Consider the following 26,935-nt stretch of genomic DNA (forward strand, 5'->3'; position numbering starts at 1 on the left):
CTTCCCAAAACAAAAGTCTTCAAAGCTCATTGTAAAAAAACTTTGTCTATAAAATGTGGACCTTCACACTAAGCCCATAGGCATTTGTAAAGAATGCTACACCTCCAACGCCAAGAGTTGTGTTGGTGTTAAAACAGCTGGAACAGGAATAGCAAGGGTTAGCCATCTTCCCTCTAGCAGGGCAGAGAGTCTTTTAGGTCTGGCCATATTGGACCTTCAACCGCAGATAATATGTAGGTAGAAAGGCAAAGCTGCGGAGCAATACTGCTTGATTGGAGGGTACAAGTACATATGGCAAACGCCACTGATCTTGCCACCTCCCTAGGAGCAAGTCAGACTTAACCTGTGGGCCGTTGTTTGCTGACTTTTTAGGATAATAAACTTTATTTTATTTTATTTTTTTGAGGCAAGTTCTCTGTATAACCCTTGGAGTCCTGGAACTTATTATGTAGACCAGGCTGGCCTTGCACTCAGAGAGATCCACCTATCTCTGTCTCCCAAGTGCTGGGATTAAAGGTATGCACTACCACACCTGGTATTCTTATCCTGGAACCTGTTCTTTAAATGCAGCAGTAGTGACTAAGTGTCAGGATTCAAAAACTAAGAAGGTGCTGTAAGAGGAAAAAAAAAAAAACCAGCATCCTTTCTCCATCATGGTGAAATCTTAGGGACTTGCTTGAAAGAAAAGCAAAGGGCTCAGCTGAAAAGTCTGTATCCACACTAAAGCAGCCCCTTGCCTAAGTCAGACCCAGGCGGGAAGCCCAGGACCACTCGTTTGGTAACACTAACCGTCTGGATTTGCCTCCTGGACAGGTTTCCTGGCTTTGTTGATTGCAGCCTGTGTACTGAACTTCCACAGAGCCCTTCCTCTTTTTGTTATCACCATGGTTACCATCTTCTTTGTTATCTGGGATCACTTGATGGCCAAATATGAGCAGCGAATTGAAGAGTTCTTGTCTCCAGGCAAAAGGCTTCTTGACAGACATTGGTTCTGGTTGAAATGGTAAATACCACTTTTTCTCCTACTGCAGTGGAGGTATGTTGGCTTTCTCCAACACTCCTCCAAAAACGTATTCTAAAATTCCATCCTCATTTATGGGATATTGATGCTAGAAATAACTGATGCTAGGCAATCAGTTATAGTGCCTCCATTTGACAAGCAAGAAATGAAGACCAGGCTGAGATAATGGATTATGGGGAAGTTATTCAAGTGTACCACCAAGCCCCTTGGTTCAATGATAAATGTCCAAAGACAATCTGCTTATCTTCATGTCTGTATTAGAGAGACAACTAGGTATCTACATATTAAGAATTAGCCAAGAACATAGGATAATGCAATGTTCTAGTCACACAGGGATGGCGTGAGCTCTCTTTCCACCTTGTCAGTAGAATGAGATCATGATCAATCAGTAATGTCTGTCTTGCCCCAGGTCAGAGAACAGCTGCACAATGCCATCTGGTTTCAGTGCTGATTTTAGATTGATTTATAAGTACAAAACAGTAAAGACTGATGACAATGTGAGCTTGCATTTTTTCTAACCTTTCCCCTTTTATATAATTATGCATAATATTGTTAAATTCTTTTACAAAATAGAAATCATAGATTAGATTCAATCTTGAATATGCTTTATTCCACTTATTTATTATTATTACTATTAGTTTATTTATCCATAGTTTTCAAACAGGAAATGAAGACCAAGATGAGATGATAACTCGGGGTTTTGTTTGGGTTTGTGTGTGTGTGTGTGTGTGTGTGTGTGTGTGTGTGTTTTCAATGCACAATGAACATCCACATTATTTTTATATATTAAGTTGGACCAATTGGTATCCCATTATTTGCATTTATTTATTGGCTACTGAATTCAGTAATTTTTAGATTAGGTTTTCAATTACTCTCATTTATTTCTATGTCTTTTGCTCCTTAAAAACTAGATCTTGCTGGGCAGTGCTGGCATACACCTTTAATCCCAGCAGAGGCAGGCAGATCTCTGAGTTCAAGGCCAGCTTGATCTACAAAGTGAGTTCCAGGACAGTGAGGTCTACACAGGGAAACCCTGTATCAAAAAAAAATCAAAAACAAAACAAAAAAAAACCACCTAGATCTCTAAAAATCCACTTGATGCTGAAGGTCTAGCACACAAGTTTCTGTGTCAGCTATATACTAAAATTATGACATTTTTCTTTCCTCATCCCATTTTATTTAATGGGAAATATCTATCTTCTATGTTGTACAAAAATGTAAAGATTTCAGTTTGAGATGTTCCTTCCATCCCTGGCTAGAGAAGACTCAGACAAACCCCCATCTTTTCTCTCTCCCCATGTCCTGATTCTAGGCTTGCCTCGAAGCCAGTACCAAGATGAGGACATGGAAAGCCCTGACTTGGGGAGGGGCTTCCTGCTCTAGGAATGGGGCTAGCTCCTCAGGACCTAACTCCCCCTTAAAGGAACCCACATTCTACAATGACCCCCAGGGCTTTTCTTTGACTTTTCGCCATGGGATCTCCTCTCCTTAGAGATGGCCCTACTGGGCAGTTCACAGGACTGGTTCTCTCCATTGAGAACCGTGTGGGCCACCCTGGACACTTCATCTAGTTCACTAGGATAGTGCACTCGCCACACACTCCTCATTGCCTTCAGAGCCATGAGTCACCTGTCATGTCCACCAGACTCTCGGGAGGGAAGACAGGATGCACAGGCTGATTCAGCTCTGCTGAGGTACCCCAAATACAAGAAACATGTTCTCTCATGAAGGAAGGAAGGCAACACCCATCCCAAAAAGGACAGAGGGAGACTAACATGTCTCTCAAAGACCTTTAAGCAGAGACCAGACACTCCTGTACAAACAGCCATTCTCCTCTGATGCTCATCTTTGAATCATCTATGAGGGTCTGCGCTAGAAGGTAAGAGGGACATATGTGACTATAGCCACAACTGACTGAAAGCACAGCTTCTGGTTCTGGAGTGTGTTATCTCATTGTCAGTTTTCATTTGTTAGTGTAAGCCTCATCATCCTACTCAAGTTGTCACAATAAAGGACAGCAGCTCCTTCCTTCCATTCTCGCAGGGTGATGTGGAGCTCATTGATCCTGGCGGTTATTTTCTGGTTGATCCTTGACACTGCCAAATTGGGCAAACAGCATCTGGTATCCTTTGGTGGACTCATAATGTACATTATGCTATTATTTCTATTTTCCAAACATCCAACCAGAGTAAGTACAAACTGGTCATGGGAATAGGGGATGCATGAGACTCCAATAATGAATGGGAAAGAATCTAACTATGCAAATTTTTCTCCCCCTGCCCCCATGTGAGTCCTTAAGGTGGTAAGGGTGCTTGTCTGACTGTTTTATTTCTAGTAATTTCCAGTTACAGAAGTAAAATACTCCTCATGTCCACTCAGGTTCCTTTACGGTCAAACACACAGGAAAACTCATTCCCTTTGACCCATTTTATACTCAGTCCTGTACTTTTTAGTTTTGAAACGGGAACTTGTGTATCCCAGGCTAGCCTCAAACTCTCTCAAGGATGACCTTGAACATCTGATCCTCCTGCTTCCTCAGTATTGGAATTCAAAGCAGGTGCCATAATGCCCAGTTTATAGGGAACTGGGGATTGAACATGAGGCTTTGCACATGCTAACTAAGTCCTCTACCAACTGAGCTACGTCTCTAGCCTTCAATCCTGTATTTTATGAAAATTCTGTTTATGATTTGGGCTTTTTCATTCTCAAAATTTGTCCTGATACACTCTTCCCTGTTGTATCCAATTCTCACTCCCCTTCCATATATATATATATCAGCCTTCAGCCCATGAAATGGGTATGAATTCTGGGACTAAAATCTTTCACCTGCAAATCACGATGACAAGCTGTAGAAGTCCTTTCTGGCTAAAAGGATGACCCACGGAAAAAGCATTAATCGGAGAACAAGTTGACCTAATACAAGGAAAATTATTTGCCCTGCTCAGATGAATATCTCCATTCCCTGTGCCATCAATCCCAAGTTTTTAGGTCACTCATTTCTGCTACGAGATAAACACAGATGACAGTCCATTTCCTCTGTCATCCTAGGTCTGCATTAGAGGTCATTGCTTCCTTTATTATGGAACAAGAGTCCCTCACTCGGGCCAAATTTCATCTAATTCACTTATAAATTGTCAGATAAACAAGCTTTGAACACAGAAAAATCAATTTCTACCTTTCCATTTTCCAAATGGAGAAATAGTTGTACATGTAACATTTACAATTTGACCAGGTGTCTCAGAGACGATTCTCTGTGCCCAAGTCATTTATCAGGACTTCATAATTACATACTTTCTCAGATTTTGCACCAAGATTTATAAAGAGTGGATACAGCCCTGATATATATTACAGAATGTCTCTATCTAAATATTCTCTGAGGTCTCTCTTTGTAGTGAGTGGTGGGCGAATGCAGACTTGCAGCTGCCCATGGTGCTAAGAATGAGTGATGGCTGAGTGCCTAGCTCTAAATAAGACCTCTATAACATCCCCTCTGAGGCTCAGAGAACACTGTGGAAGAGGATGCAAGAATGGGCGATCCAGAGAAAGAGAGAAGGGCTTTGAAATGCCATCCTAGGCACAACACAACATTGCATTGAATTTACTTCTGTGGGGCCTGTCTTAGTTTCATTTCTTGTTGCTTTGACAAATATTCCAACAAAATCAACTTCAGAAAGAAAAGGTCTATTTTGTTCACAATTCCAGGTTATAATCCACCGTAGTGGGAAAATTAAAGTGGCAGGAACTTCATGAAGCAGCTAGTCATATTATTCACAGTCAAGAGCGGAGAGCAATAAATCAATGCATTCATGCCTGAGCTCAGCTCCCTTCTCCACCCTTACACAGTTCAGAAGAGACTGTGTAGGGAATGGTGCCACCCACAGTAGGCAAATCTAACAAATACAGCCATAGGTCAACCTGATCTAGACAATTCTTCATTGAGACTCTTCCCAGATAGTTCTATGTGTGTCATATTTATGATTAAAATCATCAATCCCATTATTATAGGCTATTGATAAATTCTGGGAAAGGTGAGGTCATTGTCCTCAGTTGCACACCCACTGCTGAACCCACCAGACTCAGTGGATAGCTTCAAATCCATGGTCACACAGACAACCCTGTTTAAACTGAGTGAGTTATGAAACAAAGCAAATAGGAATGTGAGAAAGAGATTTGTAAGGATGAGCAGGATAGACAGGGCTGGGAGGGAGACAGGCAAGGCTAGGGAGTGAGAGTAATCAGCATGATTATATACATGTATGAAATTGTCAAAGAGCAAATTTAATCAATTGGAAAACAATTCTCTGCTCCTGGCTGCTTGGCCTCCCCAGCCACATGTCACACATGAGAATGTTCCTAAGGGAACAGTGGCCTCTTGGACATCTATGTTGAGGTCATCATTAACTTCCTAATAAGATAACTATGACCAAAATGTGTCTGCTGCCATTTCTGAAAGCTTAGTCTCTGCATGCCCAATGTTTGGTTGTTCATGTAAGCCTCATTACAATGTTGAAGTTAGCATGGTGTTTAACGGTCTCCATCTTTCTCCACAGGTTTACTGGAGGCCTGTCTTTTGGGGAATTGGATTACAGTTTCTTCTTGGGCTCTTAATTCTAAGGACTAAGCCTGGATTTATTACTTTTGATTTCCTGGGAAAACAAGTTCAGGTGAGCAGTTCAAAAGAGAGCTGAGTGATCTGGAACAGGAGGTCAGGAGTTCAAAAACCAACCTTCGCTACAAGGCAAGTGAGAAGCCAACCTGAGCCTCATGAGACTTTGTCAAAAAAAAAAAAAAAAAAAAAACCTTGTACCTGTACTTTTAACGTTTGGGTGTAGCCCTCAGGACATTTTTTAAGTAGGTAATTTATCTGTAATATTGTACCCTAATTTTAATTCCATAGCACAAGTTAGGCTTGCTGCTTGTATCAAATACGTTCACCTATGTAGCTGATTAAGCCTGCTGCTGCCCCCTACCTGTGTCATCCATTGACCACACCATTATCCCTATTGCCCCATCATCCTGCCCAAGGTGTGCCAAACTTCTGAGATAGTTCCCCAAAATAGAGAAAGAGTCTTTCTCTTGCATCTAGTGGTAACTAGAGTCACCCTCGTATAGCACCCATGGCTTATTGGAGCTGATGACCACAGTCCATGCAAGTCAGACTAAGTGTCAGAAATGGCGGGAAGTCTACATGTAGGGATGATTCAAAAGAAGGAATTCATAGCACTCACTAGAGGATCAATGCTGAGAATATTAACTTCCCAAGTCTGCTTAATGAGTTTGCTGGTCCCATCCATCCTCTGCAGGGCCTCAGGTTCATCTGTGGCTCGTAGTACTGGTTCATGGTTTGTAATGACCTCTCTCTCTCTCTTGGACTCAGACATTTCTGGGGTACACTGATACTGGAGCTATGTTTGTCTTCGGTGAGAAGTATACAGACCACTTCTTCGCATTTAAGGTAATTCCAGACACCTTTTCTCTGCCTGCTTATTTAAATGAAAAGCACACTAATGCTGAGACAAAATGTGTTTTTAGGGGTATTATTAATAGATTTTTCTAAATTAGATCTTGCACAAATTTTTCGGGCATCTTGCCTCTGACCAATTAGCTACGGATTGTGGGGGAAGGGTGAGGTAGAGCAGGGGCAGGGTCCAAGAAGGGAGCCATTACTTCTGTTATGGGCATCCCATTTTAATGACTTAATCTAATCTTTTTTCTGTATTTATTTTATTTAATGGGTATGAGTGTTTTTTTTGCATGTATGTATATCCATCACATGCATACAGTGCCCACAGAGGCCAAAGGAAGACATTAAATCTCATGGGACTGGAGTCATAGGCAATTGCCATGTAGTAATTGTATCCTCTGCAAGAGTAGAAAGTGTCCTTAACCACTGAGCCATCTCTCCTGTCCCCGACTTCCTCTAATCTTAATTACTTCCCAAAGACTCCATCCCAGACATATCACCATTGAATTTAGGAAATATTTAAATATCCACCACGTGGACTTTAGGAGACACATCCAAACTACCTCAATAAAGAACTAAAGAGTTGGAGGCTGTCCAGAGGGCAACCGCTGGATGGAAGCAGTCTTTTTAGTTCAGAGGGACTTTGCTTCTATTGTGATGTTTCGAGGGCCAAAAGGGAGGCAGAGGGGAAGCTTAATAGGAAACTCATGGTACCTTTTGCATTGACCAGTGACCACGTTTGTGCCCCCATCCCACCCACAGGTCCTGCCAATCGTGGTTTTCTTCAGCACCGTGATGTCTGTGCTCTACTATGTGGGGCTGATGCAATGGATCATCAGGAAGGTACTGGGATGCAGGGCTGTTGAAAATGACCTCTCTCTCTTGAACTCAGACTTTGCTGGGGTACACTTGGCTGATGTAGAGTTAGTTCAGATTCAAAGTCCTAACACACGTTATTCGGGCATTTATAGTGTATCCCATTCTTTCTACAAAGACTCTCCTCTACCACCATCTAAGTTCTTAAGTCCCATCCCATAATCCTTCATGTGTTCATATCAAGAACTTTACCTCAGGAACCTTCAAAGGGACTTTGACTTGCAACTCACTGGATATCTCCATGAATCCATAAAAGTTACTTCTGCAGCGAGGGGACAGAGGTCAGGTGCCTGCCAGGGAAGCAGCATTATTTCTCCTGGTGGTTTCTACACAGGCCCATAGTCAGGGCTTCCCACTGGGGTACCAAAGGTCCTCCAGGCCTTGCAGATGGTACAGAAATAGAAACAAAAAGAAGTTGCTTTCGCTCTGTAAAGAGTTTTATAAGCATAGAATTTTTTAAAGCAAGTTAGTCATATTCTTGTGCCCCAACAATTGAGTCCTCATATTTATCAGCACACAAGGGAGCTAGAGAGGGGGCACAGTTGCTAAGAACACTTTCTGCTCTGCCTGAGTTCAGCTGCCATCACTCACAACCAGGGCTCACAATCAGCTCCACTGACCTCCTCTTCTGGCCTCTGTAGGCATGTGCACACACGTGGCCTACAGCCACACAAAACATACACATACATAAATAAAAGGTAAAGGAGTGTCAGGTGGAGCAAAATGCTGGCCTCATGCCTAGAAAGCAAAATAGAGGGAGACCGACTGAATCCCCGGATCTCCCCAAGAGCGCCTTCCAACAACTTCTGGCCTCCCCTTAAGTCCCACCCCTTAAAAGTGACCACTTCCCAATAACACTGTGGCTGTGTACCAGACATTTCATGTGTAGACATTTGGAGGCCTCTCTAGATCTAACTATCCGATGAAGCCATCACAAAAGAGGAACCCCAAAAATGTGCTTATAGTCATTCTTGGACCACAGAAAAAGTTTCTGTCAATGGTAGCAATTATTTATTCATTACTTTTATTTAATCTACAGAAACCCATTTCTATAGTGCTCAACAGTAGATACAGTAGTGCAGATGTAGAGTGGGAGGACTTGGTGGATTGGCTCTGTGGCTGGAGGAGTTCTACACATGTTTAGCCCATCACCAACCTACCATCAGCCGTTAAAGAGCCCAGTGTCTTTAACGCAGATTCAGTTTTTAGCCGACTGGTAAGTCTTTGCTAACTTTGTCCTTTTCTTCTCTTTAGGTTGGATGGTTAATGCTTGTCACTATGGGGTCATCTCCCATTGAGTCTGTAGTTGCTGCTGGCAACATATTTGTTGGGCAGGTAAGTTGTAATAACAAAAACTAAGCAAAGCAAAGCAGCTGCTGATAGGGATGCTCTCTTTCCAAAGCAGATGAAGATGCCCATGGATGCATCATCTCTTTAGGGTAGAGTGAAGAGTATAAAATAAGAAATCCCTAGTATCGTGTATGTGCAAGTATGTGTGCCTTCGTGTGTGTGTGTGTGTGTGTGTGTGTGTGTGTGTGTGTGTAGAAAGAGGAAGGGAAAGGGAAGGAGATTATGCTAGTATGGAATTAAGTTATTGAAAGCTCAGAGAGACAACACCATTATTTTTATCAAATCATAGGGCTTCTCGTGTACACATTCTCCACAAATCTTTTATCCATTGAGGCCTTTGGTCAAGTCTGCAGAGGGTAGTAAGTAGCTAGCTGTTCACCTCAGATGGATTTCACTGTCTGAGCTGCAGATAGTAAATAGGGACCCTCACGGTCCTCTCTGCAATGCCTGTGGCAGTGAAGAGGACAGAGAAAAGCTGCCACCAACAGTCCTATTGACACGTAAACCAGTCTCATCCATGACATGTTCAGCCATCCACCTTTGCTGAGCCTGCAGAAAATGCTTTCAGGGTTTTTTCTTCTCATCAAAGATAAACTTTAAGGCTATGATTCTCACTTTCCTAATCCATCAGATGAACAAATACCCTTTTGCTTGAAGCTCATTTAAACCAAGAAATGTAATCCTTCAACACTGGAGCAACCATAAGGAATGGAGAGATTAGGAATGCCACTGAGCTGCACTACTCTAGATACATAGCTTCAGGGAAAATGAAATCCCACAATGCTGCCAGCAACACTGCCCAAAGAAAGTGGACTTGAAGCAAAAATCATGCCACAGAAAATACATAGTCCCAAATCCCAGGCTTGCAACTGCTCAAGGCAGGCTGAGCCTTCTTGGTAAGGCTGACTCACTAGCCTGAAGCCGTCTTTAGTGTGTGTGGTGGTAAAATGCTTCCTTCCCTGGGAGCTGAAATTATAATAATTATAGTCATAAAATCTCTCAGGACTAATTAAGGTACAGTCTTGAGATGATGGCTAGTACCTGTGGGGTAAAAGGTCTCACGTACTGGACTCCTAAGTAGTCTGTAAATTGAGACCCAACACATCCAATCTCACAGAACAATTAAAAATAATGAACAGAAAATTGTAAAGCTGCATGCATGTGTCTGTGGCGCTCACTTTAATAGTTAATATGCCCAAAGTGCTGCTGTTATTGATGGAGCCCTGCATTGCAGGCTGCCGGCCTCTGTAATGAGATTCATGCCTGTTCCGCTACACCCTGGCCTGTCAGAGTCTTAATTATGAAGGGGTCTAGAGGTACCTGATGCTGTTCTTTTTTCCATAATGGTCTCTATTTCTACAAAACATATATGATTCTGTCAAGATCAACCTGGAAGACGGAAAGTTACAGTGGTTTGGAAATCCCCAGTCTATAAGGACAGACTACTAGGTGGAGTTACTTGACCAGTCTTCAGGAATCACCTGGAAAGCTGTCAAAGGACAGACTTGGGGCAGGGCAACCTTAGCGTTTCTGACTCCAGCTGGAGGACTTGCATTTCCAGAGTTCTTGGTGACACTGGAGACGGTCTAAGAGTCTCTAACAACTGCAATAGGGAATACAGCATTAAGCACCTGAAAGCTAACATTTAACATTTAATATTTGTTTCCAGACAGAGTCTCCACTACTGGTCCAACCATATTTACCACATGTCACCAGGTCAGAACTCCATGCCATTATGACAGCTGGCTTTGCTACGATCGCTGGAAGCGTATTGGGTGCCTACATCTCTTTTGGGGTAAGAATGTTTGGTATATAACTAACTGAAGTAAATTCGATCTCCCACTTTTTATTTATTGTTTCTTTTTCTTTCTTGTTGCTGTTGGAAAATGACACCAAGAAAGCATCCCCCTTGTTAGCATGACAAAAGAAGACATTGTTGCTTTGGCATTTGAACATAGTGACCCCAAGGAGACTGAGGGCTTCGCTGTCATATTCCTGCCACCTTCCTACAATTATACCTAACCACAACAAAGTGATAGTACATGACAAGGTTATTTGTCTAAAGACAGTCCAAACCAGTGATTCTCAACCTGCGGATCATGACCCCTTTGGGGCAGTGAATGATCCTTTCACAGGGACCACCTAAGACCATTGGAAAACACAGACGTTTACATTACAATTCCTACCAGTAGCAAAATTACAGTTATGAAGTAGCATTGAAAATAATTTTATGGTTGGGGGTCACCACAACCTGAAGAACTGTATTAAAGGGTCACAGCATTAGGAAGTTGTAAGAACCCTGGTCTAAACCAAGGGTAAGCAAATCATATCCCATGAGCCAAATCTAGATCCCGCTACATTTTTCTAGAAGGCTTTGTCGAAAACTAGATTTTCCTATTCTTTTGTTTTGTGTGGTTGAATAGTTTGACCATCAAAGCCAAATATATTTACCTGGCCCTTTGGAAAGGGCTTCTTATGCAGAGCAGTGTTCTTAAACCTTGATTCATTAGGGTCCCCTGGAAATTTATTTTCTGGCACACACCCATGAGTAATTAAACAAGAATTTCTTGGAATGAGACCTAGTCATCAATATTTTTTGGCAAACCCAAATTCTAAGAGCTGGTGACCACTTTTTTTTTTTTTTTTTTTTTTTTTTTTTTTTTTTTTTTTTTTTTGGTTTTTCGAGACAGGGTTTCTCTGTGTAGCTTTGCGCCTCTCCTGGAACTCACTGGGTAGCCCAGGCTGGCCTCGAACTCACAGAGATCCACCTGGCTCTGCCTCCCGAGTGCTGGGATTAAAGGCGTGCGCCACCACCGCCCGGCTTGGTGACCACTTTTTAAGGCTGGGATATGCTGTGGCCCCACATTGATGCAGAACCTAGCAGGGAAATTAGCAATGCAGTATGCATCAGGATTTCTTAGAAGATATGTGAACTTCATCCCAGATCTTCACAAAGACCTGGGAGAACCCAGTAGTAGGAAAAGGGGGAAAAATCATGGGTTGCTATGAGAATAAGCAATCTATGAAGTTCACAAATGGTCACCCTCCCCTGCTGTAGGTAGGAACGCGGTCTTCATCAATGAGCTAGGTGTAATGGTAATGGGAGTGGGAAAGACACTGTTTCTGGGACTCTGAAAATATAGTCAGGATTCTCTAAAGGAACCGAACTGATAGAATGGTGTGTGTGTGTGTGTGTGTGTGTGTGTGTGTGTGTGTGTGTGTGTACATATGTAGATATGATCTATTAGACTGGCTTATAGGATATGGTCCAGGCAGTTCAACAATGACTGTCTTACACTAAAGAGGCCATGAGTACAGTAGTTGTTCAGTCCATGAGGCTGGCTGTCTCAGCAGTCCCAACCTGGTATTGAAGACCTAGAGGATCCCTGGCAAGCAGCTGGTCTTTCAGTTTACATTGGAAGACAGATGAAGTGGGTTGTAATGCCAGTGGAAGAATGCCACAGCAAACAGATAGATGGACTCACCATTGAGAGTGAGAGCAGACAGGCAAAAAGCAAAGCTGGCTTCCATGTCCTTTCACCTGGGCTGAAAGTGAGGTCCACAGTTAGTATGAATCATTCTGCTTCAAATAATCTGATCAAGAAAATCACTCACAGGAGTGGCCTGAGAGGCCTGGGTTTTAGTTTATGCTAGATGTAGTATCTTGATTAGGGTTTCTATTACTGTAAAGAGACACCATGACAGTGACAACTCCTATAAAGGAAAAACATTTCATTGGGGTGGCTTATATTTTCAGAGGTTTAGTCCATTATCATCATGGTGGGACATGGTGGTGTGCAGGCAGACATGGTGCTGGAGAAGTAGCTTAGAGTCCTACATCTTGTAGGCAACAGGAAGTGGTCTGAGACACTGGGCAGTATCTTGAGCATATATGAGACCTCAAACCTGCCTCCACAGTGACACACCTACTCCAACAAGGCCACACCTACTCCAACAAGGCCACACCCCCTAATAGCACCTCTCCCTTTGGGTGCCGTTTTCTTTCAAACCACCACAAGTCAAGTTGACAACCAAGATGAGCCCTCGCCGAAGGGGAGAAAATCCAGAACAATTCCAGTGTGGAATAGGTGAGAAGGGACTAGACATGCAACAAGAAAAGGAGAAATATTTTACACAACAAAGAGAGAGAGGGTGAGTTAATGGTGTGTAAAGAAAGAAGAGGCAGGAAGCGTAGGGACTGCCCATCTCTGTCCTTTCTCCACGTTCCTTCCGCCTCGCACACCCCCATCTGAACTGGGAATGTGACAGAATATGGACTGTAGGGCCAGCTGAATGTTCAGAGACAGCAGAGGAGTTGAGAAGTCTTTGAAAATTCTTACAATGCAGGATTAGTTCTCATCCCAAATAATCAGATTTAAGTTTCGTGCTTTTCCCAAGGAGGTGTCAAGTGACATGAATTCCTGTCTTGTCCTCTACTCCCAGCAGGACTGGGAGTGGCTGTAGTTCCAGACCTCCTAGGAAACACTAATCTCTGGCCCAAGATCAGCCTCTTCCTTCTCCACCACAGGTGTCAGCCACACACTTGCTAACTGCCTCAGTCATGTCGGCGCCGGCATCCCTGGCTGTGGCCAAACTCTTCTGGCCTGAAACAGAAAAACCCAAAGTAACCCTCAAGAATGCCATGAAAATTGAAAGTGGGTAAGTTGACATGTCACCTAATTAATAATTTTTTTTTTCAATTTTCCAGAGCTGAGGACCGAACCCAGGGCCTTGTGCTTGCTAGGCAAGCACTCTACCACTGAGCTAAATCCCCAACCCCCTAATTAATAATTGTACAGGCTAGGGACGCCAAAATCAACTTTGATAATAGAAAGAAAGCACAGCCAATCTTGGCATCAGAATGGTATTACATTTAATTTCACAGTTACTTCTTAGAGTTTAAGGAACAAAACAAACTCCATACTCAGGAGAGCCTTTTCAAACATCTGCTTCTTAAGTGCCTGTGATAAAGGTGATTCCGAGCAAATACACCCAGTGTTCCCTGAGCCCTGCTCTAACACTGTTGGGAAGTCACAGGTGACTGTTTCCAAGGTCCCTTGTGGAAAAATAAAAAAGCTGCTTCATTTTCCTCTGCTCTATGAAAAAGAAATAAAAAGTGGCAGAGGGACTGCAGGAGCTAAGATATTTATAAGTATCTCATACTTCACATAATTTAACCAAAGCGTGTCTGAGCTTCATCCCTTATTCACATGGAAATAGTCATAACCAGAAGTATGAAAACAACTTGTCAAAAGGATTAAATAAAGGGTTGGCATCCCTAACCCAGAAATCTGAAACCAAAACCGCTCTGAAATCTGAAACATTGTGAGTTCTGTCACGATGCCACCAGTGGAAAATCCATGCTGCCCAGCTCTGTTTTAGGCACGGGTTATTTAAGATATTGTATAGGGCTTGCAGGAGGGCTTGGCAGGTAAAGCCACTCATTATACAAACCTGGAGAACTGCGTTTGATTCCCAGAGTGGAAGGAGAGAAGTAACTCCACAGAGTTGTCCTATGACCTCGGCCATACACATTATGCTCACACAAAAAGTAATAGCAAATAAATAAATATTTAATTACTCTCAAGTCATGTGTATTAGGTATATATGAGATATCAGTTATATAGTTACATTTTAAGCCTTACCCTCCTTCTGCAAGACTCCTTTGTTATGGATAATGCAACAATCCCAAACACCAAAATAGGAAACACTTTTGGTCTAAATAATTGGGATAAAGAATAGCATCCTGAAGGTTCCACTTTGAGTCAGACCATGAAGATTTGCTTAGTATATTACATAAGGTATGTTATGTAAGGATACAGCCATGTAGGTGAGTGATAAAGAAAATGGAGGGGTGGATAGATTTAGGGGTAGGCTTCTGAGATTACAGGGGTAAATGGAAAGTCAGAGATGAGCCCACAGAGAGATTCAATCTTTTTTGGGGGGAGGGGCTTAAGACAAGGTTTCTTCATGTAGCCTTGGCTGTCCTGAAACAAGCTCTGTAGACCAGGCTGGCCTCAAACTCACAGAGATCCGCCTGCCTCTACCTCCCGAGTGCTGAGATTAAAGGCGTGCGCCACCACTGCCCAGTGATCTTAAACGATGTGGCAGTGATACAGGCTTTCTTTCAACTGCTAGTTTTTAGAGCTAGGAGATTTTATAAATATTCCCTGGTGCTATTTTTGATAAATAGCTTTTAAACTTATACAATTTTGTCACTTCTTGTTTTTTTTTAATTATAAATGTCCCCAATTTAAAAAGCACTATTGGATTAGGGGTGGGAATGGGTATGTATACTTAGTGTGCATGAAGTAGAGTGGAGTCCCACATCCCCACCACTGAGAGTCAACAATTCTAAGCCCCATGATGATTTTGAGGCTGTAAGTGACTGAGTACTCTGACGAAGGCATGTGTCTAGGGGTTCACCTCTTACTCAGCAACCATGATTGGGCCATTGCTGTGCTGAAGTATCCATCCAGAGATACTCTGTGGTAATTCTGGAATTCCCATTTTTTGATGAAGTGATTCAAGAAATTTCCTGGAGGCAGCAACACAGGGTGCATCCTCGTCCATTCCCCTGGTAGCAAACATTGCTGTGAATCTGATCGCCTTCCTGGCCTTATTGTCTTTTGTGAACTCGGCTCTGTCCTGGTTTGGAAACATGTTCGACTACCCACAGTTGAGTTTCGAGGTATGATTCTGTCATGTTTTGTTTCTATCTTTGTTTAAGTTTAGGAACCAGGTATGATAGCTCATGTCTTTAATCCCATCACTTAGGAGGCCAAGACAGGGATTGCCAAGTGTGGGCTACAGAGTGAGACCTAGGCCCAGGAAACAAGTCATGAAAGTGTAGCAGCCTTCCCCAACCAATTATCTTGTGCTCCCTCATACACTATAGACACATGTCGGTCACCCCCATCATCCCGCCCTGCGCTGTCTTCTGTCACCCTCTCTCCCCCAGAGCAGTCAATCTCTGCTGACCTCTTCCCACGAATACATGCTATTCTAATGACCCAGTTCTAACCCAATTCCTGCTTTAGTATGCTTTCTACGCTATGACAGGACACTTGATTAGGAAGCTTATAAAGAAAAAAGGCTTGTTTAACTTTCTGAAGGCTGAGATCCACAGTGGGGGGATTGTATCTGGTGAGGGTCACATGCAGACCCATGCAAGACAGAGAAGAGAAAAAGGCACATTCAAAATGGAAGGGGAACCGAGGAGCTGACTGCCTTTAAACAAGTACTCTCTCAAATTAATTGATTCCACAGAGAACTAATGCAATATAAGAAAGACACTCATTGATTTTTAAGGGCCATGTACCCATTGATGCCACTACATGAGAATCAAGCCTTGGCACCTGTTTTGTTGAGGACCACCCACATGCTCCTGATATATAAAGACGGGCAGCTGAATGTAAGGGGTTCCTTGTGCCCAGAAGAGACAGGAACACCCCAGTCACTAAGGGGCGGGTGGCAGAATTAGAGGCAAACTGCTGTTTAATCAATGTCAACACCTCTGTCTCTTGCAGTTCCTTTGTTCCTACATCTTCATGCCCTTTTCCTTCATGATGGGAGTCGACTGGCAAGACAGCTTTATGGTCGCCAAACTCATAGGTTACAAGACATTCTTCAATGAATTTGTGGCTTATGACCACCTCTCAAAATGGATCAATTTGAGAAAAGCAGCTGGACCCAAATTTGTGAATGGCGTGCAGCAATATATGTCGGTGTGTATAATTATCACATAAATACATTGTGATTTGTTCCTCTGTCTGTCGGAAACTTGAGTGATAGTAGAAGAGAACAGTCCAAAACCTTGATCTTGTAGAGCTTATAATGAGCACAGCATAATTTGCAGTCATGTTATCTTGACCATGTGATATTTGTGTGGAGAAAGGAAGAAAGAGAGGGAAGGAGGGACAGAGGGAGGGGGAGAAGAGGGAGGGAATTAAAGACTATAAACACAGACCTAGGCTCATATGAGCTGAGACTGGCATTGGTGCCCAGATTTATCCAGTGCCCTCTATGCTCAAAGTGGCGGGTACTAAGGTAACAACACCAGGACACCACTGGCCTCTGCTAGTCACCTTTGTGTTATGGTAACACAACACCCAAGGTAGGCAACTTAAGGCAGCTCCTCTTGGCTCACAATTTCAGAGCTTCTTGTTCCCAACCTTGTTGCTCTTCTGTACAAAGCAGTTCACCGAGGTGGGAGCATACAGCAGGGAAGGACTGTTCACCACAAAGAAACTGGTGGGTAAAGAGAGAGGAAGAGGAGAGGACAGAGTCCCAATATCCCCTTCAAGGGCATGGTCCGGGACCTTCCTTTCCTGGACCTGATTTCCTGTCCTAGATTGCTTTTCTGTTGCTGTGATAAATACCATGACCAAAAGCAACTTGGGAAAGAGGAGGTTTCGTTCAGCTTACATATTCAGGAAAGTTCATGACTGAGAGAAGCCAAGGGAAGGAACCTGGAGGCAGAGACCATGGAGGAACACTATTTACTGGCTGCTTTCGGGCTCACATTCAGCACCTTTTTACACAGTCCACCTGCCTAGAAATGGTACGGCCCACAGTGGGCTGAGCCTTCCTACATCAATTAGCAATGAAGAAAATACCCCACAAACATGCCACAGGCCAACTGATATAGGCAATTCTTCAGTTGAGGGTCCCTCTTCGCAAGGAAGGGTGTGTCAAGTAGATTTGTCCTCACACCTCCTGAAGGTTCTGTCAACTCCCACCTTCAGCACAGAGGCCTGTGGAAGATACTCAGTACAGCAGGTCTTACCTTCTTGGAGCTGATAGTTGATCATGAAGGCCTCTTCTAGCATCACGGGTTCTGAGAAACTGACTACATGTCCCTCTGCACCTTATCACCCTCGAAAGATAATGAGGCACAATTGCCACTGTGACAGGGAGGAGGGGAGATAAAATGCTTCCGTCTGTAATGGAAACCTGGGGTCAGTCACCCCATCATCATGCAAAGAGGCAGTCATGTCTTAGGCTTTGATGGAGTGTGGAACTTAACTAGGATGAAGAAGTATTTGCAGCTGAATGACCAATTTATTTCCCTCCAAAGATCAGAATCATCACATAAAGAAGTAAGAGAAATGGGCATTTCTAACCATCTCTGTCTCTCTCTGAAACAACACATTTGGAGTTAATGTCCCCAGCATTAAAGCTTATTGCCCAGTATTTAGATACTCACCCAGAGACCACCACTTCCTCCCTGAACTCCCCAAAACCAAACATGGAGTATATAAGTGGAGTGACTGCCCCAGGCATCCTCATGTCAATGACTTTGGCAGGGGCACTGCCCCACCAATCTGATAGCATTGGGGGTCGTGGGTCTTCTGTCCCCACTGTTCATTTTTCAGGTAACCTGACAGTGGGACACGGACAGCTATCCTCATTGTCTGGATGCCATCTAAAGCATTTGTTTCCCTGCCCAGAGTAAACAATAGGCTAAATTAACTGACATGTTTTTTTCTACTTACCCATTGCCAGGAGAAAGTGCTTTTGTTAATGAGCAAGCTGCCAGTTCTGGCAAAACTAATTGGTTCTCTGAAAAGCCTATTGGGAAGGCGGGGCCCCAATTGTAGAGATGATTCCATTTGGGAGTGAGTCCAGCTGAAGGCAGGCACACAGGGTCCATGTGAAAACAGTTCTGCTATTATTGAGTCACACTGGGAAAAGCAGTTACTCCAAATTTCTGAGCATCTTGGCTCACACACGGGAGACCATTATCTTCTTAGTACAGCCCATCTCGTTCCACTGCACAATCATTTGAGTTTGGGGGCAAAAGAAAGTGGCATCATCCCAGCCTCCTTTTCTACTTCTGATAAAACTATACACAGCCACGTCTGCACACACCTCTGCCAGCAATGAGCACTAAAGTGTTAGATGTCTCCTATGGGGTCTGGGTCAAGGTGCTGCATATTTTCCTCAATCTTTGTCCAGGGACCTCTCAGGCCTGGTTCTTGGTGTGATGCTGATATGTGCATATGCCATACTTACTCTGATAAGCATATAGGTAACACTCTTTTTCCTTTTAGGATAAGTGACTTAGTCTGGGCCTCATTGATGGTGCCAGGCAGGTGGAGCTGTTTTCAGTGTCCACCAAGTATAATCATCCTGTGTTCACACTCAATATAGAGTCAAATGCTGTTTGTGAAATGGAATCTCTCAGAACAAGGGTCAGTCTGGAACCCCACTGTTTTATATAATGTTCAATGGCTCCAGGAAGTCCTCAGTTTGACCTCAACAGTGCCTTTGCCAGGTTGGATGTGGTCTACAAAAGCAGTGTTCTCCAGAGAAGCAGTGTGCTCTACAGAAGCAGTGTGCTCCAAAGAAGCAGTGTGCTCTGCAGAAGTAGTGTGCTCCGGAGAAGCAGTGTGCTCTGGAGAAACAGTGTGCTCTGCAGAAGCAGTGTGCTCCAGAGAAGCAGTGTGCTCCTGAGAAGTAGTGTGCTCCTGAGAAGTAGTATGCTCGAGAGAAGCAGTGTACTCTAGAGAACCAGTGTGCTCCAGAGAAGCAGTGTGCTCTGCAGAAGCAGTATGCTCCAGAGAAGCCGTGTGCTCTGGAGAAGAGGTGTGCTCCGGAGAAGCAGTGTGCTCTAGAGAAGCAGTGTGCTCCGGAGAAGCAGTGTGCTCTGCAGAAGCAGTGTGCTCTGCAGAAGTAGTGTGCTCTGAAGAAGCAGTGTGCTCTGCAGAAGTAGTGTGCTCTGAAGAAGCAGTGTGCTCTGCAGAAACAGTGTGCTCTGGAGAAACAGTGTGCTCTGGAGAAGCAGTGTGCTCTGCAGAAGTAGTGTGCTCCAGAGAAGCAGTGTGCTCTGCAGAAGCAGTGTGCTCTGGAGAAGCAGTGTGCTGTGGAGAAGCAGTGTGCTCTGCAGAAGTAGTGTGCTCCAGAGAAGCAGTGTGCTCTGGAGAAGCAGTGTGCTCTGGAGAAACAGTGTGCTCTGCAGAAGCAGTGTGCTCTGCAGAAGTAGTGTGCTCTGAAGAAGCAGTGTGCTCTGGAGAAACAGTGTGCTCTGCAGAAGCAGTGACTCACCAATCGGCAGAAACTTCTGTGCTGGACCCTCCAACCTGAGAGACAGTCACAGACCTTGCAGCCTTGCATAGGAACAGAGCCAGCCCCACACGCCCCCTTTCGCTAATTCACTTTGGTCTTCCCACTGCCCCAGGAAAGGCTACCCACTCTTGCATTTCCAAATGGACACCCTAACATTCTCCTGGGATTGTCTGAGCTGAAGAACAAAGGCAGGCTAGACTGTAAGGAAGCTCCTGTTACAGCTCAAGAGTTCCTGTTTACTGATATAATTAATTAATTTCCCTTATGGCCATTAAAAGACAACACCACCACCACCCCATAGGTCTATTGGCAACTAATGACTTTTTTTTTTCCACTGTAGATGACTGTATTAATCACTTTTCATTATTGTGACAAAATACCTGAGATAAATCAAAAGGTTTACTCAGAACCGCTGTTTAAAGGTTTCATTATGGTTGCTGGTAATGGTAAGGCATGTTCATGGTGTAGGTCAGGAATCTAAAGAAAAGGTTCAGTATTACAACAAACCCCTTCCTCCAAACCCATCGAGCTATGAATCCATAAAGGGAGCAATCCAACTCATGAAGCCAAATATCTCCCGAAGACCCCACTTCTAAACACTGCTACGCTGAGGACCAGGCCTTTAACACAAGCTTCGAGATCTACCATAATAATGACTTTTGTGCAGCATGTGTGACCTCAGTGAGACTCCACTGGTTTACCAGGAGAGCACATTGTATAACATTCCTAAAGGCAATGCATAAGCATCCCAGATGCTTTACATCCTGACATACTTAGTATAGGCAGTCTCTGTTTTTTAATTTTAGCTCTTTCAGTAACTGACAAAATACCTAAAATAAATCAACTTAAAGAAGGATTTATTTTGGCTCTCCATACAGTGGTTGGCGTCCCTGGTGACTAACACTGAGCATCGTTCCATATGCTTATTACCCATTTACATATCTTTTGTAGCAATGTATCCAAAACTTGGACAATAGTCTTCTTTTTTAATTATAGCAGCTCTTTACATATTCCAAGTAAGTCTTTTGTCAGATAAATATAGTGTAAATATTTTCTGAGACCAACTTCTTATCTCCACCAACTAGTACTGTGTCTGTTATAACTTGGTGACCAAGTCATATGGAATATTAGAAGTTATTAATAAACAGGAAGTAGCATTTCTAGATGTCAAATCCACTAATTCTCAGTCTGTTGTCAGTGTTCCTTGAATCTACACCTTCTTTCCACTCTCCCTCAAAATTCAAGAGCACAAAGAAACCATCAATGGTTATTAGATAGTCTACAGTGTGTACTTATTTATCAACATTAATTTTGTAGCCAATGAAGCCCAGTTGGGGTGTCAGATTTCTAAAGGTGTGTCAGATCATGTGCACATCAGTGTTTATGCTTGCTTACAGATTCGTTCGGAAACCATTGCAACTTATGCCCTCTGTGGTTTTGCCAATTTTGGTTCCCTAGGAATAGTGATCGGCGGACTAAGTAAGTGAAAAGAATATTCTTCAACAACAGTTGTGACTTTATGAGTCCATCCTGCTCTATAATGTTGTGTCAGGGAAAATGGCTCTTCAACAGTAAAGTCTTCTAGGGTCTATGTTTTATCCTTGCTCTGGACTACAGTTTTCTTATGCACACTCTAGTATTCAAGATAAATATGTTCCAACACATAGATACTTCTCTCAAGCCAATATCATCAGTCTCTTGGTTACCAATGCTCATAGATTTATAACAGCTATCTGAAGGGGAATTCTGGGGCCCATGGAAGTTTGCTATAGAAGATGCTCTCATTTGTTACTGATGTCTGCCATGGATGTAGACATAGATGGCGACAGCTAACTAGACATCCATCATCTTGCTGATTGATTATTCCTGGTAACCCATTGACATTGCTGTGTTCTCAGTGCTCTTTGGGCCCTTTGGATAATTTTATGACTTGTTTCTTTTCAATTGACCTGAGAGTCCAGTCACAAAAGAGTTATCAGAAGCTATAAATCTGGGTTTCTAATCGACCTAATCTCAAATGCCTCTTTCTCTTCCAGCATCCATAGCTCCATCCAGAAAGCGTGACATTGCCTCTGGAGCAATGAGAGCCCTGATTGCAGGGACCATTGCCTGCTTCATGACAGCCTGTATCGCGGGTATGACATTCATCCTCCATGCCCTGGGTGCCCACAGGATAGCATCTTTCAGGGAGGCAGGCTTCCAGGCTGCATGTGCAGCATATGCTGCCTCAGAAAGCTGAGAACCAGAGCAGGGCTAAGCACACTGTAAAGTGAAATGCGTGGGATGGAGTGGAGACGCTGAGAACAGAAGGCGCGTTCTGTAAATTATGACAATAAATGGCACTCTGTTCCTTTCCAGGCATACTCTCTAGCACCCCCGTAGATGTCAACTGCCATCGCATTCTAGAGAACACCAATTTACTCAGCAACACAACGGAAGTGGTGTCTTGTTGCCAAAATCTGTTGAACAGGTACTTTTTTATTATGCTGTGATCTCTTAGTAATAATAAATCCAACTGTTGTGTGTCTTTTCCTGGGGGAGATGTGGGCAAGTATCTATTCACTCCAGGTAGGGCACAGACAATAGACAAAGTGTACAGTTCCTCAAAGCCCTGCCTGCTCGGTGAACCAGTGAGATTAGTAGGCTTCCTTCCAGAAGTGTGGGTAGCCCCAAAATGGTAGTATCAATGAAAAGTCTCATGCCAGTAAGGGTGATGACTTACTGTGTCATAGGGTCCCACCTTCAGTTAACCTTCCATGTGATGCATATTCTAGCACCTCCCAAAACTGCATGCGGTTGAGAGGTGGGAAGTGGTAGATGAGATCCCAGGTAAAAACTTCTTGACCTTCCTCCCCCATCTTCTTATAGGGAATGCTAATTGATCTCTTAGTATTACCATAGACCTAGCTATCATGGTATTACTGCACTTACTTGGTTGCCATGACTACTGGCCAAGTTTATCTCTGCTCCATGACAGTGGGCAGAAAGGCAGATAGTGTGATCATGTTATCTTAGGAGCAAACAGCCATACTACAGTCCCAGCATAAAGACCACACCCATTTGCTTTCATGGCTTCCTTAACTGTTATTTCAACTGTCATGTAAGAAAACTCACGGTATTTCTGACAACCCTGTGCCTTTCCTTTTCAGATAAGACTAGAAAACTAGCAACTAAAACACTTCCCTAGGCTGCTCACAAGTGTATAGCATTATACACTTTGTGTGAACAAACTCGCTTAAACTTTGCAGTCACCATGTAAGTTAGGCTCAATCAACTTTCCCTTTGCATTTGACACAATGAAGTCTTGCTGAGGCTGTGTCTATTCAAGCAACACTAGCCTCGGCATTATCAAGACAAGAACTTCAGGCTTGTCCACAAAGCCAGTGTCCTCAATTATTGCTGCTAGGATCTCACTCTGGCCTCACCTCAGGTCCACAGCCCTAGAGATCTCAGTTGAAAGAATTTGGATGAGACACACAGAGTGTAATATTTATTCCAGAGTAAAGAGGAGCAGCCTCAAGGGATGAGAGTGGACAACTTCCAACCTACATTTTTAGATAAGCTTTGTATTTATGCAATTTTAAAATCCTTTCCTGAGGAGTGTTTTCCTGTCCGGGTGATTGGCAGGTCTGTTTAGGTTAGTTCTTAAAGGGGAGGGCAAAGCTTTGTTCCTTACAGAAACCTTCTAACTAGAGATGTCAGGATGTCCTAAGCAGTTTAAAATGTCCTGTCTCCACCCAGGGACAGAGATAAGACCAGATCCCACTCTTGGACCCACAGAGAATGTGTGACAGAGCAGATAAGAAGAACTAAAGAAAGAAATATGTAAACACAGCCATGTTTCTCCAGGAATTGCCTTTCTTTGGCAGATAGCAACAGAACCCTGCTACCTCAGCCTGCAGACCTTCTGTCTAGAATTTCATATAGAATTTAAATTTAAGGTGGTCCAGTTGTGAACTGGACCCTTCCTTTGTCTGCCACTAATTTTCACCTGCAAAATTAACAGGGACATAGGAAGTAGGGGCAGAGGCTGATTTCGTGGGATAGAATCAAGCATCAATGACTTCAAGACTGCTATTTTCTAACTAGCTACCTACCATTTTTCCTCCTTTTACTGCCTCATTTTCAAAAGAATCCCAGCGATCCTGGCAGCATGGTGAAGGGCAAAGGCGGATGAGAGACTAGGATACCATTGACTCTTGCCATGCATCTCCACCCTCTACAGTTTTGATTTGCAAGATCAGTGCCCGCACATGTACAGGTTTTTTTTTTTTTTTTGGAGATTTTGGTTTTATGTGTATGAGTGTATATGCTTGTATGTCTTTGCACTGAGTGAATGCAGTGCCCATGGAGGCCAGAAGAGGGCATCAGATTCCCTCAGGACTGAGAGTTACAGTTGTGAGCTGCCATGTGGGTGCTGGGAATTGAACCTGGGTCCTCCAGAACAGCCAGGGCTCTTAACTTCTTACTCGTCTCTCCAACCCCTGTTCAAGTGTTTTGCTTTGTTTTGTTTTGTTTTAATAAGAATTGATCCTATCTGGTCACTGCTATTCTGAGATAAATAGGGGGAGTCCTCAAGGCCACCCAGAATATTGAGAACCAAAACAATAGAGTGGACAAAGGCCAACCTACATTTTTAGATAAGCTTTGTATTTATGCAATTTCTGAGGGGTCTCTGCCTGGGAACAAGGAAATCAATGCATCCCTGTCTACACCCTCCTGTGCCCTCTGAGGCCCAACTAACGGTTTGGTTCTGCTCCCACCAGCACTGTTGCCAAGGGACCAGATGAGGTCATCCCAGGAGCGAACTTCAGCCTCTACGCTGTGAAGAGCTGCTGTGAGTTGTTGAACCCATCAACACTGAACTGCAGTTGGGTCCCCAATACACCATGAGCTCAGCCATGTATCCAGTGGGATTCTCTGTGCAGATGCTGGATTTTCTGCTCTGGAGGGCATAGAAAGCTATTGCCACAGGTTGATGAATCCACCACGGACTCAGCTCTAATGGCAAAGAAGGAAGAAAGTCTGGAGTGACTCCTACTGAGTGACAGTGTCTCCTCCCTCCCTTCCCTTCTTAGCCCACCCTCTCTCCATGGAGAACTTCTATGATGACGTCCCGAACCGAGGTGTGATCTTCAGTCCAAATAATGTTCTCTTCCTATTTTCAAGAATTTCATGAGAAAATATATGTGTATGTGTGCATATATGTGGTAGCCCCCAACAACTGGGCTATGACTTGGCCATACCCTCTTACAGTGCTCTAAGTATTTGAAGGTGATATGATTTAAACACATCTCAAGTAATCCCACCTCTGCTCTACTTATCTGAATCATGGGAAAGAGGGCTGATCTGCAATGACCCATTCATTGGCTACCCTCTTCTTAAGAGTCCTTCAGAGAACCATGCAGGCCACATGAAAACCAATATAAGTCCATAAACTTAGAGACTTCTAAGCAATCAGCTTATGTATACCTATGTTGCAATAATTCCCCCAAACTTCAACATCTTACAAATCTTTTCCTCATATGTTTGAAATGTTCAATTTCAAGATTTAAGTCTCATAAACTTCAGAGACTTGTAAGCACTCAGGTCATATCTTTTTAAAGTTAATACTGTATTTTCTTAAGAATATCTTTCATTTGTTTTTTGACAATTTTACACATGTATATAATGTATCTTGATCACACCTACCCCCAACTCCCAGTCTCCCTTCCCTCTCCTCAGACATCCTTCAACATGCCCCATCTCACATTCATGTCCTCTCTTTGTTCTGTAACCCACTGAGTCTGGTGCTGCCCAATGGAATGTTGATCTTGTGCAAGTAACCATATCTATAGTGAGTTCAGGAAGGAAGAGCCAAGTCGTTTCCAGAAGACAGGATTTCACAGCACGCTTCCCCATTCCCTGGCTCTTCTGTCCCCCCGGTTTGTGTGCTACTCCTGTGCTTTGAGGAAGTTTGTAGAAACGTCTGGTTTGGGGCTGAGCACCCAGTAGTCTCTTATTCTCAGCACATTCATCAGCTTTGAGTCTCCGCATTGCTGAAAGTGGACTTAATCTATGCTTAATCCAGTATCCAGGCCAAAGCAGCAGCCCCTGTGGAGCTCACTGACCTTAGGGGAACATGCACAAACAACATGACAGCTCCTGGAACTTCTGCTAGGAGCTAGATTTGGTGGGACCCTCCTGTAATCCCAGCACTTGGGAACTGAGACAGGAAGATTATGAGTTCCAAACCAGCATAGGGTACCTAGCAAGACCATGTCTCCAAGCAATAACAACAGAACTTCTGCAAGGTTGTGATATTCTTAATTTCCACTATATACTATGAGCCAAAGTAAGTCCTGTGACAGACATGATATCTGTGGCAATAAATGAATTCTCCTGTCACAGGAAGAGAATGGTGAACACTTCAAAGAAATAATACAGTAGACTACCAAGGTGCCTGTTATCCATGTCTCTGTCATTGGGTAGACTGTATTTATAGGCCTGTAACTGTGCAATTTTGTTATATTCCTGATGACAAGACTGTAAAACATTAGTCCTCAGTCAAAAAGCCATGTAAGGACCAACCATGAAGAAAAATCAATGCTGACTGAGATGGGAATGCCTTTCATTGATTCTTCCATCAATCAGCAAGACACCAGCATCACCACACGTGCCATCCAGGCACCAGCATCACCATACGTGCCTCCTGAGCGTCCAGACACCAGCATCACCACATGTGCCATCCAGACACTGGCATCACCACACGTGCCTCCTGAGAGTCAGCATTCGGGACATGTCAGCAGGGCAGCACAGACACTTCCGAGTCAAACAGGGACTCAAAAGGAAGAGACTCCATGGGGAAAGGGTGACACAACACCTTAAATGATTTATTGTTTTCCCTTCTGATCATGCACAAGAGCTATTTTTTAAAAATAATCTACTTATAAATAGTTGGAATTATTTGTTGTTTTTGCTTTATGTTTGGTGGGGAAGGAGGAGTTACATGACTTCTTATTCCTGAAGTAAATAGATCAAGATAGTTCTAATTTTTTATTTACATCAATCTCAGTCTTTAGACTTTAGGAAAATCCATTTGCATGTCTTTGTGCTCCTTAAGGTTTAATTACAGCCTACGGTTCCACATCATGAGTGTCAATTATTCGTATGTT

At 43.4% G+C, this 26,935-nt stretch overlaps 1 protein-coding gene across 1 annotated transcript in view; it reads left to right on the top strand.

Annotated features, from left to right (window-relative positions):
- Positions 1 to 26,735, top strand: part of Slc28a3 (solute carrier family 28 member 3) — a 56,270-nt gene extending 29,535 nt beyond the window's left edge. Inside the window, exons 5-18 of the mRNA XM_059262793.1 lie at positions 814 to 1,003; positions 3,065 to 3,209; positions 5,572 to 5,685; positions 6,399 to 6,476; positions 7,248 to 7,328; positions 8,616 to 8,696; positions 10,381 to 10,506; positions 13,240 to 13,370; positions 15,234 to 15,402; positions 16,241 to 16,438; positions 21,179 to 21,260; positions 21,818 to 21,916; positions 22,140 to 22,251; positions 24,548 to 26,735. Coding sequence (XP_059118776.1) covers positions 814 to 1,003; positions 3,065 to 3,209; positions 5,572 to 5,685; positions 6,399 to 6,476; positions 7,248 to 7,328; positions 8,616 to 8,696; positions 10,381 to 10,506; positions 13,240 to 13,370; positions 15,234 to 15,402; positions 16,241 to 16,438; positions 21,179 to 21,260; positions 21,818 to 21,916; positions 22,140 to 22,251; positions 24,548 to 24,674 — 1,733 coding nt within the window. The 3' untranslated portion in view covers positions 24,675 to 26,735. The remainder of the gene's footprint in view (positions 1 to 813; positions 1,004 to 3,064; positions 3,210 to 5,571; positions 5,686 to 6,398; positions 6,477 to 7,247; positions 7,329 to 8,615; positions 8,697 to 10,380; positions 10,507 to 13,239; positions 13,371 to 15,233; positions 15,403 to 16,240; positions 16,439 to 21,178; positions 21,261 to 21,817; positions 21,917 to 22,139; positions 22,252 to 24,547) is intronic.
- The last annotated feature ends 200 nt before the right edge of the window (positions 26,736 to 26,935 follow it).

Source organism: Peromyscus eremicus, chromosome 5 (genome assembly GCF_949786415.1).
Source record: "Peromyscus eremicus chromosome 5, PerEre_H2_v1, whole genome shotgun sequence".
Classification (NCBI taxonomy): Eukaryota; Metazoa; Chordata; class Mammalia; order Rodentia; family Cricetidae; genus Peromyscus; species Peromyscus eremicus.